Here is an 18,562-nt window from a genome sequence, read left to right on the forward strand (position 1 = left end):
AGGGGACTCGTGCTCCTCCGCGCTGGCACCCCTGCACAGCCAGCCCTGCAGGCTGGGCTGCCCCAGATGGGCAGGCAGGGGGGCAGAACCGGGTAGAAAGGGTGGTGCTTGTGTTTTGTAGATTCCCTCCCACCTCCGCCCCCCTAAGCGCAGTCTCTCCTCTGTGTGCAGATGAGCAGATGTTGTAAATTCTTGTGCTGACACCCCCTGTCCCCAGCTGTGCCCTCAACAGGCTGTCTGTCCAACCCTTTCCTTCTACCTCCTGCTCACAAGGCTGCTTCAGAGCTGTGGCCCTTCGGGGGTGACGGAGGATACACACAGCACCTTGGGGCACCCTGAACGGGCAGCTGATGCCTAGTGGCCCAGCTGTAAGCCTGCCCCTACCCCACGGAAGAGGAGTGATCCCAGGTAGACTGGGAGGAAGGGCCCCCACCTTTACCCACAGCTCCCCATCAACACATTCCCCCACTGCCTGTGGGCTGCTGGGACCCGCCTCCCCCCCCCCCAAGAGACCCTCAGCTGTGCTCTGTCATCCAGGGGAGAGAACAGCCTGAGTGGGAGTTGAGACATGAAGATCTGGGGATGGGGTGGGGGCGAGGTTATAAAGTGACCAATTCTTCCCCCAGAACTAGAAGCAGAGCTATGTGAGGGATGCAACTACTTAGAAAAATGGAATCTGAGGAAAACAACAGTCCCCTCCTGGGAGGAGGTGTGCGAGGTGGAAGGCAAGATGGGAGTGAGATTAAGGAAATGTGCTTTTGGCTTCAATGTGTTTTAAATTAACTGGCGGGAGTAAGAGCCTATGGTGTGAGGACCAGGCCCCTGCCAAGGGCCCAATCCCAGCCCTCATGACCCAGCCGCGGCCCCACCCAGAGCAGGGACAGTTCTCGGGCAGAAGGGGCTAAGAACACAGGGTAGCAGCTGCTGCCTTTCCTGTGAGCGTGGGCTACAGAGAAACCACCACAAACTCCTCAGACCAGCGTGGCTGTGTCCCCACAGACCAAGTCCTATGTGCTCTCCTTGCCCTTCTGGTGACAGCCATGCCAGCGGGCAGGGATGGAGTGGGCAGCAGCTCACAGTGCAACATGAGATCGTAGATGAGCCTTCTTTCCTTCAGGAGGCCGCCCTTCCTGCCCTCGGGGCTAGCTGTCCACCTTCTTCATGTAGTGGAAGAGGTTACAGAAGAGCTCATACCAGAAGAACACGAAGCCGGTGGAGAGAGCAGCCTTCAGTAGGCTGGGGGACAGGCCCTTGAAGAAGCCCCTTGGGCCTTCCTCTCGTAGCACCTGCTGGGCGCAATCCAGGAGGCCCCTGTAGCTGCGGACCTGGGGAGAGGAACAGGAAGGGTACTTGGCGGAGGGCAGAGCAAGTGACCAACACAGGGTGTCGCCTCTACTCTTGTCAGCCCGGCACCCGCCACATCAAGGCTCCCAATAAATACTTGCTGGACAAAGAAATGACAAGGCAAAAAGGACAGAAAGTAGCTAACCTTGGCTTTCTCTTCCAAATAGACTGATAATTCAGACTTAACAGATGCAACTGGAAATCAGCACTGGACAGAGCTCCTCCTGACTGCAGCACCTAAGGACCCTCTTCCCAAAGGTGCCTCGGACCCTTTACCGCTTCCCACCCGGTCCCCTTTGGGCAGTGGATCTGAATCTGGCTTTAGCTTCTTAGCTTTAGCTTCTAGTCTGGCCTTCTCAGTTGACCTCACATTGCTGCCAGACTGGCGTCCCCAAGACACAGCTGCTTCCAAATCTCCAATAACTCCCAGCGGTGATGGCAGTGATATTATGAAGAATCAAGGGGCGCCTGGCTGGCTCAGTTGGTAAAGCATGCAACTCTTAATCTCAGGGTTGTGAGTTCAAGCCCCATGTTGAGTGTACCCTCTCTTTCTTTAAAAAAAAAAAAGAGAGGAAGGGAAGAAAAGGAAAAGAGAAGAAAAGGAAAAAAAAAGAAAAGAGAAGAGAAGAGAAATCAAGTCCAAACTCCGTGGCTTGGTATTCAGGGTGTTGCTCCATTTGGCCTCGACTTCCCTCCCTGATCTGCCCTCATCCCCCCCAGTCTTTCCACCAAACTAGCCACACAGTCTGTTAGAAGCAGGGCCTCTCTCCTCTGCCCTGGGCTCTCACCAACTGTCCCAACTCAAACCGTCCCTTCAGGACGAGGAGGAAAAAGGAGGACAATGGAAACAGGTTATAAAAACCTTGTAAACAGCTCCGTATTTGTTAAAATGTATACATGTATGTTTATGCAGAGAAACAAAGCTACGGCTGATGGTTCTGCCTGACTGTTATCTGCAGGTGTAGACAGTGTTGAATTACGTGTGATTTTAATCTTTCCGTCTACTGGACTTCTCTGAATGTCCTACGAAGATGTATTACAACTAACCCAATCCTTTCCCTTCCCCCAGTAAGAAGTGCTCCCTCCCTCACCCTGGCTCCCACTCCATCCACGCCTCTCTTCTGGGTGAAGAACTAATACATGTATTGGTTGGTCAGATTTAATTCACCCCTCCCCAGGAACCCCTACAGAATAAAGCAAACAACCCTATGTGCCGGTAGGAGTCTCCTTCTCCGAGTTCTTTAGCATTCTGGGGACCCTTCTTTGGCCCAAAGTGAACTGAACACTTTTTAAGAGCAAACACCGAGCTCTCCTTCGCCTGGATCGTCCCACGGCGCCCACATGCACGGGGGCTGTGTGTGTGGCTTTCCCACGTGTCTGGGGATCCCCAGGGCTGAATGCGGCCCAATGGGCAGGTGAGGGATAAGACTCAGAGCTCTCTGCAGGGGGATGGCTCACCTGGCCAAAGGTGGCTCGGGCCTGCTCAAACCCTCCGACCTGCAGCCGTTTCTTGAAGAGGTCCAGGGGGTACGTGAGGGTCTTGCTGATGACTCCTGCTCCACTGCCACAGAGCAGGTTTTTGAGGTTCTCTGAATCAAAGTGGGATTGAGGGGGATAAAGGAGAGAAGTGTAATCGGGGGCAGACAAGTTCAAGTCAAGAGCCTAGGCCTCCACCGTGACACAAAGACCCGCCAGCACCTGAGTATCTGAGAACCACACACAGCCACGCCGGGGAAGAATGACAATGAGGATGGAACGGAAGAAGGGGCTTGCAGTCTGCTGGGTGACTCGGGTCAAGGCTTGGGAGGGACCAGGATGCCCACTGCTCTTCCCGTCCTCCCCAAACAAAAGACACAACCAAAGCCAGGCTGTTTGCAAGTGGGACCTCAGACAAAAATGAAAACCACGACCAGGGTCAGAAATAAATATTAATGGTGCCACTGATGGGGTAGCAAGATCCGAAAGAAAGGAAGGGTCTCCAAGCGGCGGGCCTGGTTTGTTTGGCTGGGTGTACCACAGAGCAAGGTGTGGGGAGCGGGATGCCTTAGCTTCTGACGGAAAGCCCTCATTTCCCACATGGTTCGGAAAGAGATGGTCTGGCGTGGGGGAGGGGGTTCAGGGGAGACCCGGCTTCCCTTCGTGTGAGGGCCACCTTACCGTTTTTCTTTCCCTTGGCGGGCATGAGCCACTCGTGCACGTGCTTCAAGGCGCTATAAAAGGAGAACTGGAAGCCGGCGTAGGGGAAGATGGCAATCAAGGTGGGGTTCAAGCCTTTGTAGAAGACCAGGGGGCCTTCGGTCCTGTACATGGTCACCACGGCGTCTCGAAGGGTTTTATACACCTGGACAGCACATGTGCGGCTTGAGGGAGTGTGAGGCGCTGGTTTAGGCCCAGAACACGCCCATCACGTGCATCTCCCCTCGTCTAAAATCCCAGCTGCCAGGGGGCATCTGGTGGCTCAGTTAGTTAAGCGTCCGACTTCGGTTCAGGTCATGATCACATGGTCTGTGGGTTCGAGCCCTGCATCAGGCTCTGTGCTGACAGCTCTGCTTCGAATTCTGTGTCTCCCTCTCTCTCTGACCCTCCCCTGCTCACGCTGCCTCTCTCTCTCTCAGAAATAAATAAAATATAGAAAAAAATTTTTTTAAATCCCAGCCGCCAGGAGCCTTACTTCTCCTGCCAAGAGGACAAAGAAAATATTGGACAAAAATTCCAGTGGTGGGGTTTTCCAGCAACGATCTTTCTAGCTATTTACAAGACTAGTCTGTCCACACAAGTGCACAGAAGTATGTGCCCAAAGACAGCTGCCACAGTGTCCTGCACCAGAGCAAAGGCTCAACATCCACCCCTGGGCATGGACATCAAAAGAACACAGAGCAGCTGTTAAAACAGGATCACGCCATCTACGCGGCTGATAAGGGATCAGCCCCCAAATAGCTAAATGAGCACAGCGAGATGCAGAACAGCTATTGTGCTTGTGGAGGAAACAAACTATACAGATATTATCCAGCACCAGGATCCACAGGAAGCAAGGAAGGGTGAGGATTACCTCCATGCAGGGAAAGGTGGGGAGGAGGGAGATTTACTTTCACCATTTTACATTATTTGGATATTTGCCAGGTGCATATATTTAATCTTCTGTGAACCATCAGCAGGCCATCTCCATGTAGGAAGACCGCAGGGCACTGATTTTTTTAGTACCCTTCTATTCAACATACAGTCTCTGCAGTGGACCAGAAGGGTCGTGGGTGCAGCCAGGCTCAGCCTGGACGGGGCAGCAGAGGGAGTTACTCTGCACAGAGAAGGGAGGACCCCAGCCACCTCCCAGACGCTGGAAGCCACACCGAAGGATTTCGCCCTGGGGGATCTCCATGAAATGGCCAGGACTCAAAGGAAGGCCATGAGGCAACGAGCCTGCGATGCACCCACAGTCCCACTCTGCTTCTCTGTGTGCCCTTTAACACCAGCCAAGGGACACCACACACCTGAGGAAAAGCTTTCATAAAAAACAGAGACCAGGGCCACTTGGCTGGCTCAGTCAGTAGATCAGTTGCACACTCTGGATCTCAGGGTCATGAGTTCGAAACCCATGTTGGGCATAGAGATAACTTAAAAAAACAAAAACAAAAATAAAAATCCCAGAAAACAAAATGATCAATGGGAGGAACAGAAATCATGTGAAAGGAAGAAACAGTATAGACAAAAGAAGAAAACTAAGGGAAAAAGAAACCAATCACAGAACTGGAAGTGGTATTCTTAGGCGACAGAGAAGGGATCACCTCCATGATATTTTAAATGTTTTTTATTTATTTCTAGGAGAGAGAGAGAGAGAGTGTGTGAGCTGGGGAGGGTCAGAGAGAGAGGGAGTCACAGACCGAAACAGGCTCCAGGCTCTGAGCTGGCAGTCAGCACAGAGCCTGACGCGGGGCTCGAACCCACGAACCGCGAGATCATGACCTAAGCGAAAGTTGGACGCTTAACCGACTAAGCCACCCAGGTGCCCCACCTCCATGATATTTTTAAAAGAGGTAAGTGGGCGCCTGGGTGGCCCAGTCGGTTAAGCGTCTGACTTTGGCTCAGGTCATGATCTCACGGTCTGTGATATTGAGCGCCCCTTATCAGGCTGTCTGCTATCAGTGCAGAGCCCACTTTGGATCCTGTCTCCTTCTCTCTCTGCCCCTCCCCAGCTTGCATGATCTCTCTTTCAAAAATAAATAAGCATTAATTAAAAACAAAAGAGAGATAAGATTCATAGAAGAAGACAAGCTCTTAGAGAAATCTTTGTGAGTTTGAGTTGGGCAAAGATTTCTTAGATAAAATACCCAAAGCAAAATCCATAACAGAACAAATTTCTAAACTGGACCTCAAAATTAAAAGCATCTATAAAAGAGACTATAAGAACATGACACAGAGCCTGGGTGGCTCGGTTGGTTGAACATCTGACTTTGGGTCAGGTCATGGTCTCATGGTCTGTGGGTTTGAGTTCTGCATCAGGCTCTTTGCTGTCAGGACACAGCCCGCTTCAGATCCTTCAGATACCAGTGTGTCCAGGAAAAGGGTCTGGACGAAAGAGTCCAGGAAGTGCCCATCACAACAAATGACAGAGACACAGGCCAATGCACATCACTGGTAAACTTCTAGAACATCAGGAATCAGGAAGGTATCCTGAGGGACGCCTGGGTGCTCAGTCGGTTAAGCGTCCGACTTCAGCTCAGCTCATGATCTCATGGTTTGTGGGTTTGAGCCCCGTGTGGGGCTCTGTGCTGACAGCTAGCTCAGAGCCTGGAGCCTGCTTTGGATTCTGTGTCTCTCTCTCTCTGACCCTCCCCTGCTCACGCTGTCTGTCTGTCTGTCTCTCTCTCTCTCAAAAAAAATAAAACATTTTTAAAAAATTAAAAAAAAAAAAAAAGGAAGGGATCCTGAAAGTTCCCCAGGCAGGAAGGGTGATAGTTTCATATAAAGGATCATGAATCGGAGCGGTTCTGGACTTCTCTCCAGCAACAATGAGAGCTAGCTAGAATTCTATACCCAAATCATGAGTCAAGTGTAAGTAAGGGTCAAATTAAGGCATTTTCTATCAAGGCTTCTCTAAAGAAGCCATATCTCATGTTGTGCTCCACCAAAATGAGGGATTAGTCATGAAAGAGAAGACACAGGACCCATCAAGAGAATTCCTAATAAAACAGCTGGCAATAGTCCTGGGACAAAGAGTCCACACTGAAGCCAGAGGGTGAAGGCTGCCAGAGCAGGGAGCCAAAAGATTCTCCATAATAAAGTAGGACTGATGACCATAGGCTGATCTCATCAAGAGAATAACTTCATGATGAGCATGCAGAAAGCTAAACAAATAAAATACAAGGCAATCACTAACTTCAGGCGAGACAAAGCTATAAAAGAAAATTCAATCATAATGTATTTCAAGGCTCAGCGGTAACATTTACATAATCATAACAGCACAGACACTGATATTGATCTAGCCAAAATCTAGAAATCAGGTATATTATAATCAGACAAAGGAGGAAGCACAAGCACATGAGGGTGATGGTAAAGAGGTAAACTCTCGGGGCGCCTGGGTGGCTTAGTCGGTTAAGCATCCGACTTTCGCTTAGGTCATGATCTCGCGGTTCGTGGGTTCGAGCCCCGCGTCAGGCTCTGTGCTGACTGCCAGCTCAGAGCCTGGAGCCTGTTTCAGTCTGTGACTCCCTCTCTCTCTGACCCTCCCCTGCTCACGCTGTCTCTCTCTCTCTCTCCTAGAAATAAATAAAACATTAAAAAAATTAAAAAAAAAAAAAAGAGGTAAACTCTCATCTTCCACAGTAGCCATCAATAGTTGATGTCTGTAATTTAAACATTCGAAAGAAAAAGACACAGCGAAATACAAGGATAAGCATGTTACGAAGAATTAGGAAGTAAATACTGGAAGAAGAGCCACGAGTATGAAAGTGGTTGCCTCTTGGGGACTAGAATCGGGGTGCCTGGTGGTGTTTTTCATTATAATTCATGCAGAACCACCGGACTTTTTAACCTATAGATCACAGATGAAGAAACATTTTAGGGGCGACAGGGTGGCTCGGTCGGTTAAGCATTTGACTTCAGCTCAGGTCATGTTTTAAAAAAAAAGAAAAGAAACATTTTAAAGTCGAGGATTTACACCATGGCCACTACTGATCTGCAGCTTTTAAACAGATCTCTTCCATTCACTTTTGCACACAATTTCCTGATCATTCCAGAATCTAGAATCCAAATCTCAATCACCTTAGCTAGAGAGGTAATATGCTATTCTCTTATATTTTTTCCTTCTCACAGACTTCTTTCGTTAATTTATTATCGAAGTATAACTGACATACAATGTTATAATAGTCTCAAGGTGCACCTTCTCATATAGATAGATCTATTTTTTACTAAAGGCTGGGCAGTCCCGGAAGAGGACTCTAGCATCCCAGAGCAGAGAAGGTGATGGAATGTTATCCGTCAATTTTCCTCATCCCAGCAGCCACCACGTTGCTGAGGTCTGTCTGTCTTCTGCATCTACAAACACCCTTCCCCTCCATCTCTCCGCTCAGTGCCCAGGGCCCTTCATCTCATTTCCCCACCAGGAAAAACCTCTATTTCCCACACAAGTGCCTTACAGAGGGATCTGGCTTTCATGCCCCATTCGTTTGCTTGCTCGCAGGCTATCTGTCCCCAGGGCACTTTGCCCTTCGGAACCACAAAGGTCATCAGGATGGCTCTTACACAAAGGGCTTCACCAGCCCAGATCTCCACCCCAGGCACACAAAGAACCAGGACGGAAACCATAGTTATTCTTAAGCACATCAAATTCTTTAGCAGAGCGTCATTCCCCACCAACAACACCCTAAAGCAGAAGGGAGACGGAAAAATGATTCTTCCTTGGTTGAGCACGCGCACTCGCGCACAGACACGTGTGCACACACGCGCGCTGCTATTCTTATGTAAGTCCAGGAAACAGAGATTATGGTGGGGAGGTCTATTTCAGGATTTAATCCCTCCCTTTCACTCAGTAAGTTCTTCCTGGAATCTGACTCAATTACCCCATTTCCTCCACCCACTTTTTGTGGAAACCAAAAACACTCTTACAATAACCCAGCAACATGCTCTCAAGTCTCACTCTCCCAGACGCCCTCGCCGTCCAGCCTGCTGTTCGGGATTTGTCCTGTTTACCACCTGTAGGTTCTGTCTCCCTCGTGGGGCTGTGAGGACCCTGCTCGGGGCTCAGCACAGTTGCAGGGGTCACGCACGGACCAGCGGAGGGGAGGCAAACTCCTGGCGCTCCCACTTGGTTTCCTCCAGAGGAATGAGCCCCACCTCCCGGAACACCTTCGGGGACTCGTTCCCCGCCGCCTCCGGCCCAGCCACTCACCTTGGGCTCACCCTGAGCCGCAAAGCGGGTGCGCAGGACGTCCACGGGATGCACGGCGAGGGTGGCCGCGCTGGCAGACAGGCCGCCGCACACGAAGTGCACTGAAAAGTCGCGGGCGTCGTACCTGCTGGCTCTGTGCACCAGCTCGGTGAGCAATTCAAATGACAGAAACTGCAAGAGCACATGACAAAGTTACTGACACCCCACGCCTCCAAACAGCACCCTGACCCACGCGGGGCCCAGTTCTACAGACAAGGAAACACTCTTCTTGAACAGTATGGTACACATTGAATTTTGTGCAGAGCGCAGATGACTTTTTATACTCTATGTGAGAAGAGCCAACTATCCAAAGGGTGAAGAAAAAATTTACATCAGAAAGCTCTACTCCTTAACTGGGTCTCATCAGCTGGGGGGGGGCGGGCGCAAGGCCCTTATCTGATTCTCGGTGGGCACCCCTTGGCGCACCTGGCGGTGGCGCTGTTCAACAGACATTCCCCCCTGGAGCAGAAATTCCACGCATTCCACTTTCTGCGGTGTAAAGCCCCTTTGCTTAGCTCTCCCCCAGTCAACTCGAATGGGCCAGGGTCCCGAGAGCGTGTTGCTGTATTTACATATCACGCTCAGAACCCGAGCACCAGCTGCAGAGGCCGAACGGCTGGGGCACGTCCACCGGTGAGCGCCCAACCCGAGCCATCGCTGTGACGTCACAGGAAAAGCAGGCAGGGCCTGCTCTGGCCCCCGCTGTCCGGGTGCACATCCTGGCTCGGCTGTCTTTCTAGCTAGTGACCTTGGTTGGGTTCATTACCTAAGCTCTCTCTGCCCGGGCTTCCGTCCGTAACAGGAGCGACCACAGAGCGCCCATCAAAGCGCTTAAAGCAGAGCCTGGCTCACAGTTAGCACCGTACACAGGCAGCCTACTACCACCACTCCAACGGCTACACACCAACCGCCACAAAATTGACCAACACTGGGCCGCACGAACGTGCGAACAGAAGCTAAGGAGCCTGAATTCTCATCCTGGCCGCACCGCTTCCAGGCTGTGTGGCATCTGGCAGCTGGCTGGCCCTCCCTGCGATCCACGTAACACCTGTTCTACCTTCCTCGCAATGCTGCTGGGAAGTCCAAGGGAAGTACAGATGCGAAGATGCTATTTTGAAAACCGCAAAGATTTGTATCGCCCTTTGCCAAGCCCCACAAGGGGCATGGCGTTCAAGACAGTCTCCTCGGGGCAACATCTAATATTCAGTGGGTGCAAAGTCCCCGGGGTGGGGAGGAGGTGTGCAAGGGGATACCCGTGGTATGACGCAGTCTCACTGTCTTCAATTTTAGTCTTCAGACTTCAGGTAGGGTCGCAGTTAAGGCAAGTGAGAAGCACGGTGACTGCCTCCAGCTGCCCTACCCAGACAGGGTTCCTGAAAGCCCCGCCCTCCCTGTGCTCTTCTATTGAGCAAGTCCAACCCAGGGGCCTGGCCCATTCCCCCGCCACCTACTTGGACAGCTCCGTAGCCTATAGAGAGGAGCTGGGCTGGGACGTGTCCCTTCCAGAATGCCGTCGGGCCTTCCTCCAGCAAAATCTGTCTCGCAGCCTGGAGGATCCCATGGTATTTTGCACCGGGGTCACTGCGAGACAGGCGCTCAATCTGAAGCTAGGGATCAAAATCAAAAAGGTCAGGCGAGGAGAAGAACTTTCGGAAAAGGTTAAAACAAAGGCGGCAAAGTGCTTGTCCTTGACAAAACTCCAAGAAAGAGAGAACCTGTCCTCCAGCCCATTATGTGGAACAAGGGGGAAAAAAGGTACCTGGAAACGGATCTTGATGACATCCAAGGGGCTGATCATCACCCGAGTGACAAGTCCGGACACAGACCCAGCCACCGCCACCTCAGAACTGGAGATATTCCTGCCATCAGCTTGGGGGTCATAGCCAACCATCCCTGCCTCTGGCCCATCCAACGTCCATCAGTTTCAGGATGGAAGTGAAAAGCTGTGGAGTAAACATCAGAGAGAGTTCTTAGGGTCTCTGCTCACAGGCCACCTCCTCCTGGACCGTCCCATCTAAAACAGCACCCACATCCCCTCGGTCCCCTCGCCCTGCTTTAGTCTTCTTTATAGCGTCAATATACTGGACATTTATTCTGCACATGTTTCTTGTCACCCTCCCCCACTGGAATGTGAGCCCATAAATTTGTGGCCTTGCTCTCATTTGCCCATCCCTGTATTTCCAGCGCCTGGAACAGAGCCCAGTGTGGTGAGTGGTCATATTTGTTAACCGAATGAACAAACAGGCTTGGGAGGAAATCATTCACTTCCAGAGGTCAGCTTGCTTTTCCAAGACACCTGGCTTTATGGCCAGCTCCCACCTGAGGTAAAGTCCCAGGCTGGGCCAGTGTGACAGCAGAGCCCACTGCAGATGAGCAGGGAGGGAGACGTCAGACGTGCAGGCTCCAGGAGCACCCCCTGGGACGCCCCAACAAGCCCATGTGATCCCAAGGAAGAGCCTTCGCTCTTCCACATTCCCTCCCCGGCGGCAGCAGTGGGGCCCTGCTTTGCTTTGAAATGATGCTTCCCGGCCCGCCTGATCCCCGCTGACCTCTTCAATCTCACCCTGGACCGCTTTTCAGCCACTTCAATCAGGGTGGGCTCCCCTCCTGGCCAGTTTCTAGAAAACACCTAAAGAGCATCACCACCTCCGCCCCCCCCCCCCAAGGCCGAACTTACGTCCTCTCTGGCATTCACAGCACCTGCTCTTGTTGAGAACCACTGTTCTAAAGTAACACCAGCAATGGTGTGCAAAGTGGCATGCATTGCGTTACTCTTTGTGACACTTGATAGAACACAAGATACTTCTATAGGGCGCCTGGGTGGCTCAGTCAGTTAAGCCTCCGACTTCGGCTCAGATCATGATCTCACGGTTCGTGGGTTCAAGCCCCGTGTCGAGCTCTGTGCTCACAGCTCAGAGCCTAAAGCCTGCTTCAGATTCTGTGTCTCCCTCTCTCTGACCCTCCCCTGCTCATGCCCTCTCTCTCTAGGAAATAAACAAAAAACATTAAAAAAAAAAAAAACACAAGATGCTTCTCAATGGAGGGATGGATAAATACACTAAGTCACATCCAAGCAATGGACTCTTATGTAGCCATTAAAAAGAATGAGCCAAAGCGATATGCACACTTGAAAAGATGTCCACAATAGACTGAACAGTGTAAAAAAACAAAAAAGCATCCAGTTTCAGAACAGCATGTCTAGCTTAACCCCATTTTTACAAAAGAGAAATAGCAAGAACTATTACACTGCGTGCGGTAGTAGAAAGCACAGGGGCAAAGTCTGTAACAGCACACACACCAACAGGCTGGTAAGATTACCTTTACGGGAAGGGGTGGGAAAGGAAGAGAGAAAATACACCTCTCCCTTTTTCTTTCTTTTTTTTTCCTTCTTTCGTTTTAATATTTATTTTACTTTTGAGAGAGAGAGAGAGGGTGTGTACATGCATGTGTGTGAGAAAGGGAGGGACAGAGAGAGAGGGAGGCAGAGGATCTAAAGCGGGCTACTGACAGCAGACAGCCCAATGTGGGGCTCGAACTCAGGAACAGGAGATCATGACCTGAGCCGTAGTCAGAGGCTTAACCGACTGAGTCACCCAGGCGCTCCTCTCCCTTTTCCTAGATCATCTGAATTTGTTATAAAACTAAATATAAAATGATTTTAGAAGAGTTATAAAACTAAATATAAAATGATTTTAGAAGAGACACAGAATCAACCAAGTTCTTGAATGCCAATATACTGTTACAATAAAGTCCGTGCCCACAGACTGACAAGGGCCACCCCACCACTCCACTGATTCTTTTCCAGAACTGTCTACACCACTCCCTCAGCCCCAAACTCATGCTTCTGAAAGTAGGAAAGTAGTGCTCCAATCCATCCTTAAAATTAACAAGGCATTTCCATGGGGCTCTCTCAGCAAAGTACTCTAAAATATTTTATTAAAAGTTTAATGGTACAGCGGCACCTGGGTGACTCCAGTAGGCAGAGCACCCAACTCTTGATCTCAGGGTCATGGGTTCAAGCCTCACACTGGGCGCGGAGCCTACTTAAGGGGCGCCCCTACTCTTGGGGCGCCTGGGTGGCTTTAAGCATCTGACTCTTGATTTCGGCTCAGGTCATGATCTCACAGTTCATGGGATCAAGCCCTGCGTCAGAGTTGGTGCTGAGAGCTTGGAACCTGCTTGGGATTCTTGGCCTCTCTGTCCCTCCCCTCCCCCCTCCCCTCTTCAAATAAATAAACATGTATTAAAAAAAAAAAAAAGGATTCTCATGATGTCAAACTGCCACACTCTGGCCAGAAATGTGTCCGTTTCTCGGCACTTTCTTCCCCATACTCTCAAAGGAAGATGGCCTTTCCCACCAACTTCTCTGACATTAACTCAAGCTGCTTCTCTCCAGGCACCTGTGAGAAACAGATGATTGACAGGCAAAGCCTCGACTGCTGAGGTCTCACTGAGCAGGGTGAGTTTCCTGCCATCAGGAAGGGAATGAGGTGTTTCTATAAATAAGCTGCTGTGCATAGCTGGTCAAAACATCAAATCTCGTATCAATAAGCCTGAGTTTGGGGCGCCTGGGTGGCTCAGTCGGTTAAGTGACCGACTTCAGCTCAGGTCATGATCTCACAGTTCATGAGTTTGAGCCCCGCACGCGCGTCGGGCTCTGTGCTGACAGCTCAGAGCCTGGAGCCTATTTCGGATTCTATGTCTCCCTCTCTCTCTGACCCTCCCCTGCTCACGCTGTCTCTAGCTCTCTCTCAAAAATAAAACATTTGAAAAAAAAAATAAAATTCTACTTAAAAAAAGGTAAAAGTTTTATACATGTGAAAGGGCTCATTAAATATAGTTCAATAGTGACCTTACTTTTTCCGCTTGTTGGATTTCCTTCTGGTACCAGTAAGCCTTGATGTTGATCTAAAGAGACAAATAAAAATGAAATAGAAATATATGCATGATGTATAGAATGGAGCACCCAGAGCATGGGCGGCCGCTGGAGTGAGTGGCAGGGTGGATACCTCAGCCATGCCATCCCCCTCCTCTAACTGCGGAAGCCCCTGCGATTGGATATGAATGGTGAGCTCGGGTGCCCGGTGCCCTTGTGCCAACGTGTTCAGCTGGAGAGGGGGGGGTTCCCACAGGTGACCCCGCGTGTGGACACAGGTGTCCAGGCGTGGCTCAGAGCGTTTTCTCCCCGGGTCCGAGAAGATGCCCGCCAAGCAGGCACCCACGTGTATGGGTGTCTCGCGTGTGCGCGAGGTTTTGCCTCCTGCGTCGCTTAAGATGCTTCTACAGTCAGGCGTGACACGAGTGCGTGCAGGCCCTGTTCCCTCGTGAGTGCTGGCGCACGCATGCGACCCCAAGGTCCCCGAGCGCACGGCGAGAAAGGAAGAGGTAGAGGTCACTCACCCGGCACGAAGGGCGCGGCCAGGATCCGCGCGCTTCTCTTCCTACCTCCTCAAGCGGTCTCACAGCAACCCTAATTGAACTCGGCAGTAACTGACGGGCTCCGTAGCCAATCACCGCACAGCTTCCGGCAGGCCCTGGACCAATAGTTGTATAGTAGTAGACCGGCAACACCTCTCGCAAGGTGTCACTGGGTAATGTAGTCCGCCGCTACGAAGGCTGTCCCCATGCAAGGAGTAGAGCTTTCTGGGAGATGTAGTCTCGCTGCGCGCGCGTGCGCGGATGTTATTCACGCCTGGAAACGTGGCGCGTACCCAAGTCAGGCTGCGCCCTTGGAGGTTTCAGCGGCAAGTGGTGTGTGGGTTCCATCATCCAACGGGCCGGTGGAAGCTTACGGTGCGCTGGACTTGACCTGTTTTCCTCAAAATCCTCGTAGTCTCAGAACCTGGATAATCTGAATTTGGAAGACATGGCGGGGAGTTTAGCTAAAGCGCGGTGGATTTGGGAGTGAGACTAGATGGGTTTTTGATACCAGGAAGAGGGCGGCTAAAATGTAGAGGTTTTGTTTTCCCCTAGAGGTTATTATGCATAATTTCTCATTATAAAAATAATATAGAGATACATTACAGACAGAAAATGTAGAAACGAAGGGGGAAATGACTCATACTACCCCTCTCAACGCCAAGTAGCACCAGCGTTTTTTGCGGGACGGTTTTCCCGATTTTTAAATTGCATTGTTCATATGCAAGCACTTTGACGCACAATTTTAAACCATTTTATTGCACAATTTAAAACATGCATACATATATAGAAGTAAAATAGCCTAATGAGCTATACATTCGTTAGTCAACTTCAACAATTAACCAACTCACGGTCAATTTTGTTTCCGTTATCCCTGCACCTACATCGCCCCCTAACATTATTTTGAAGTAAATACCAGACAACATATGATTTCACCAGTTAGCATTTCAGAATGTATCTTTAAAAGGCAAGCATTCCTCTTTTAAAGCATATCCCCCAAACTATCATCCCCACCCCCCAAAAAATTAACTATAATTTTTCTAATACCAAATATCGAATTAGGGTTTACATTTCCCTGATTGACCTATAAAGGTCATTTTTAAAAAAAGTTTAGCTAATTGATATCTAGACTATACAGTGCAACTGGTTAGTATGTCTCAAGTCTTTTCAAATCTATGGTTTCCCTCTTCCTCTGATTTTTGCTTGCAATTTCTTTCATGTTCTCATTTCTTTTCCTTTCCTTTCCTTCTCTCTTTATTTTATTTTATTTTTTTAAAGAAACTAGGTGGTTTATCCTGTAGAGTTTTCCCCAGTCTGGATCTTGCTTGTGGCATCCGCATGGCATTGTTTTAACATCTTCCTCTGCCTACTGTGTTGTTTGCTAAGAGGTCTGATCAGATCAGGTTTGATTTTTTTTTAATGTTTTTTATTTATTTCTAGGAGAGAGAGAGACAGCGTGAGCAGGGGAGGGTCAGAGAGAGAGGGAGTCACAGACTGAAACAGGCTCCAGGCTCTGAGCTGGCAGTCAGCACAGAGCCTGACGCGGGGCTCGAACCCACGGACCGCGAGATCATGACCTAAGCGAAAGTCGGACACTTAACCGACTAAGCCACCCAGGCGCCCCCAGGTTTGATTTTTAATTTACAAGATTACTTATGTGGTATCGTGTACTTCCGTAAGAAGAATCACAATGACGACTTGTCTCACATTTTGTGATATTTGCAGCCATTAATGTCACTGCGCTGACTGAGGGGTTGTAAATAGTGACATCACTTCAGCATTTATTAGCTGGAATATCTGTAAAAGGAACATCCCTTCATTGGTTAATTGATTATATGAGGTACACTTCATAGAAGAAAGGCAGGATAAATGTGTGACTCTTTATTTTTAGCAGTTTTCAAAATAATTAATTGGTTCCCTAGTATCTTTCAAAGGCTATTGATCAATGAGATTTTTGTTATTATTATGACCACAAAACATATTTTATTGACATTTTTATTTATTTATTTTTTAAGTAAGCTCTACCCCCAATATGAAGCTTTAATTCACTGTACTGAGATTAAGAGTCACATGCTCTACCGACTGAGCCACCCAAACGTCCCCACATAAAATATATTTTATATCTATCATTATGAACATATGGATTTAAACATATTTGTTCTTGGGGCGCCTGGGTGGCTTAGTCGGTTGAGCGTCCGACTTTTGCTTGGGTCATGATCTCGCGGTTCGTGGGTTCGAGCCCCGCGTCAGGCTCTGTGCTGACTGCCAGCTCGGAGCCTGGAGCCTGTTTCAGTCTGTGACTCCCTCTCTCTCTGACCCTCCCCTGCTCACGCTCTCTCTCTCAGAAATAAATAAAACATTAAAAAAAAATTTTTTTTAAACATATTTGTTCTTGGGACGCCTGGCTGGCTTAGTTAGTAGAGCACGTGACTCTTGATCTTGGGGTTGTAGTTCAAGCCCCGTGTTGGGTGTAGAGGTCACTTTAAGAAATAAAAATTAAAAAACATACTTGTTCTCTTTCAATCCATTCTAGATAGTATCCTCATTGACACTTACATTTCAGCAACTTTGGCTAGTGGGTGCCTATTCAAGTTGGCCCCTGAATCTTTTTGACACAATGTCTAGCTTCCTACTTTCTGGTGTAACAATTTGTTCCAGGCTCATCACAAGTGTTAAACAGTTTTATTGGACTGTAACTGACATACATTCACTACATGTATTGAAAGTGAACAATTTTATGTGTCTTTTTAAAATATCTATAGGGGCTCCTGGGTGGCTCAGTTGGTTAAGCGTCCGACCTCGGCTCAGGTCATGATCTCATAGTCCGTTGGTTCGAGCCCTGCGTCGGGCTCTGTACTGATAGCTAGCTCAGAGCCTGGAGTCTTTTTCAGATTCTGTGTCTCCCTCTCTCTCTGACCTTCCCTTGCTTGTGCTCTCTCTGACTCTCAAAAATAAATAAAAAACATTTAAAAAAATAAAAAGATGGTTGCCGATGTATATAAAAACTATGAAAATAAATAGCAATAAAAATAGCTATGATTTATAAAAATAAATAAACAAATAATAAATAAATAAAATGTCTATACATTTTTGGGAAAGAGAGCACAAGGAGGGATGGGGCAGAGAGAGAGGGAGACAGAGGATCCAGAGCAGGCTCTGGTCTGACAGCAGAGAGCCCAGTGTGGGGCTCGAACCCACAAACCACGTGATCACGACTGAGCCGAAGTCAGATGCTCAACTGACTGAGCCACCCATGTGGCCCAACAATTTTATGTTTTGACGTGTGGCATATATCGCCACAAAATAGTGAACATCTGTCTGTGACTCCAAAAGATTACTCGTGGTCCTTCACTATCTCACCCTCTTCTCCTTCCCTCTTCCCTAGGCAATCTTTGATCAGCTTTCTGCCATCATAGGTTAGATTGCAGTTTCTAGAATTTTATATAAATGGAATTATACATGATGCCCTTTTTGGCTGGCTCCTTTCGCTCAGCATAATTATCCTGAGATTGATCCGCGTTGTGTGTATCTTGAGCCGATTCCTTTTTCTTGCTGAGTAGTATTCTGCTGTATGGATATACAACACTTTGATTATCCAGTCACCTGTTGATGAATATTTGGGTTGCTTTCAGTTTGGGGCTATTACAAATAAAGCTGCTATAAATATTCACCTAGAAGTCTTTGTATGGACACCTGCATTCATTTCTCTTGGGTGCCAACCTCAGAGTGGAATGGCTGGATCACAGAGCCAGTGTATATTTAACTTTGTAAAATACTGCAGCACTGTTTTCCAAGATGCTTGTACTATTTTACTTCCCTACTTCCGCCCCCTGCAGGATGACATTTCTAGTTCCTCTGCCTCCTTGGTGAGGTTATTCTTTATAAATCTATCCGTTTTAACAGATATGTAGGAGTATCACATTGTGGTTTTAATTTACATTTCCCTAGTGACTAAGCTTGAGTATCTTTTTGTGTGCTTCCTTGCTATCCTTGTTGCTCAAATCTTTTGTCCACTTTTTAAAACTTTTTTTAAATGTTTATTTACTTTGAGAGAGAGAGAGAGACAGAAAGACAGAGCGCGAGCAAGGGAGGAGCAGAGAGAGAGTGAGACACAGATTCTGAAGCAGGCTCCAGGCTCTGAACTATCAGTACAGAGCCTGATATGGGCTAGAACTCACAAACCATGAGATCATGACCTGAGCCGAAGTCGGATGCTTAACTGACTGAGCCACCCAGGCACTACTCTTTTGTCCATTTTTAATTGGATTGCCTTTTTTTTTTTTTAAGAGAGAGAGAGAAGGGGGAGAGGGAAAGAGGAAGAGGGAGAATGTGAGAGCGCGCATGACAGAGAGAGAGAGAGAGAGAGAGAGAGAGAGAGAG

The 18,562-nt window shown here is 48.8% G+C and overlaps 1 protein-coding gene across 1 annotated transcript; it reads right to left on the reverse strand.

Annotated features, from left to right (window-relative positions):
* Positions 1–514: 514 nt before the first annotated feature.
* SLC25A19 (solute carrier family 25 member 19) lies at positions 515–14,609 on the reverse strand. Its single transcript, XM_039226196.1, has 8 exons — positions 14,165–14,609; positions 13,622–13,672; positions 10,524–10,707; positions 10,216–10,371; positions 8,726–8,896; positions 3,502–3,685; positions 2,803–2,933; positions 515–1,325 (listed from the first exon to the last, which is right to left on the reverse strand). The coding sequence occupies exons 3-8, from the start codon at positions 10,653–10,655 to the stop codon at positions 1,143–1,145; spliced, it is 957 nt and encodes a 318-aa protein (XP_039082127.1). The 5' UTR covers positions 10,656–10,707; positions 13,622–13,672; positions 14,165–14,609; the 3' UTR covers positions 515–1,142.
* Between the last annotated feature and the right edge of the window lie 3,953 nt (positions 14,610–18,562).

This window comes from Hyaena hyaena, unplaced genomic scaffold, assembly GCF_003009895.1.
Source record: "Hyaena hyaena isolate Hyena2069 unplaced genomic scaffold, ASM300989v1 scaffold_21, whole genome shotgun sequence".
NCBI classification, from domain to species: Eukaryota; Metazoa; Chordata; class Mammalia; order Carnivora; family Hyaenidae; genus Hyaena; species Hyaena hyaena.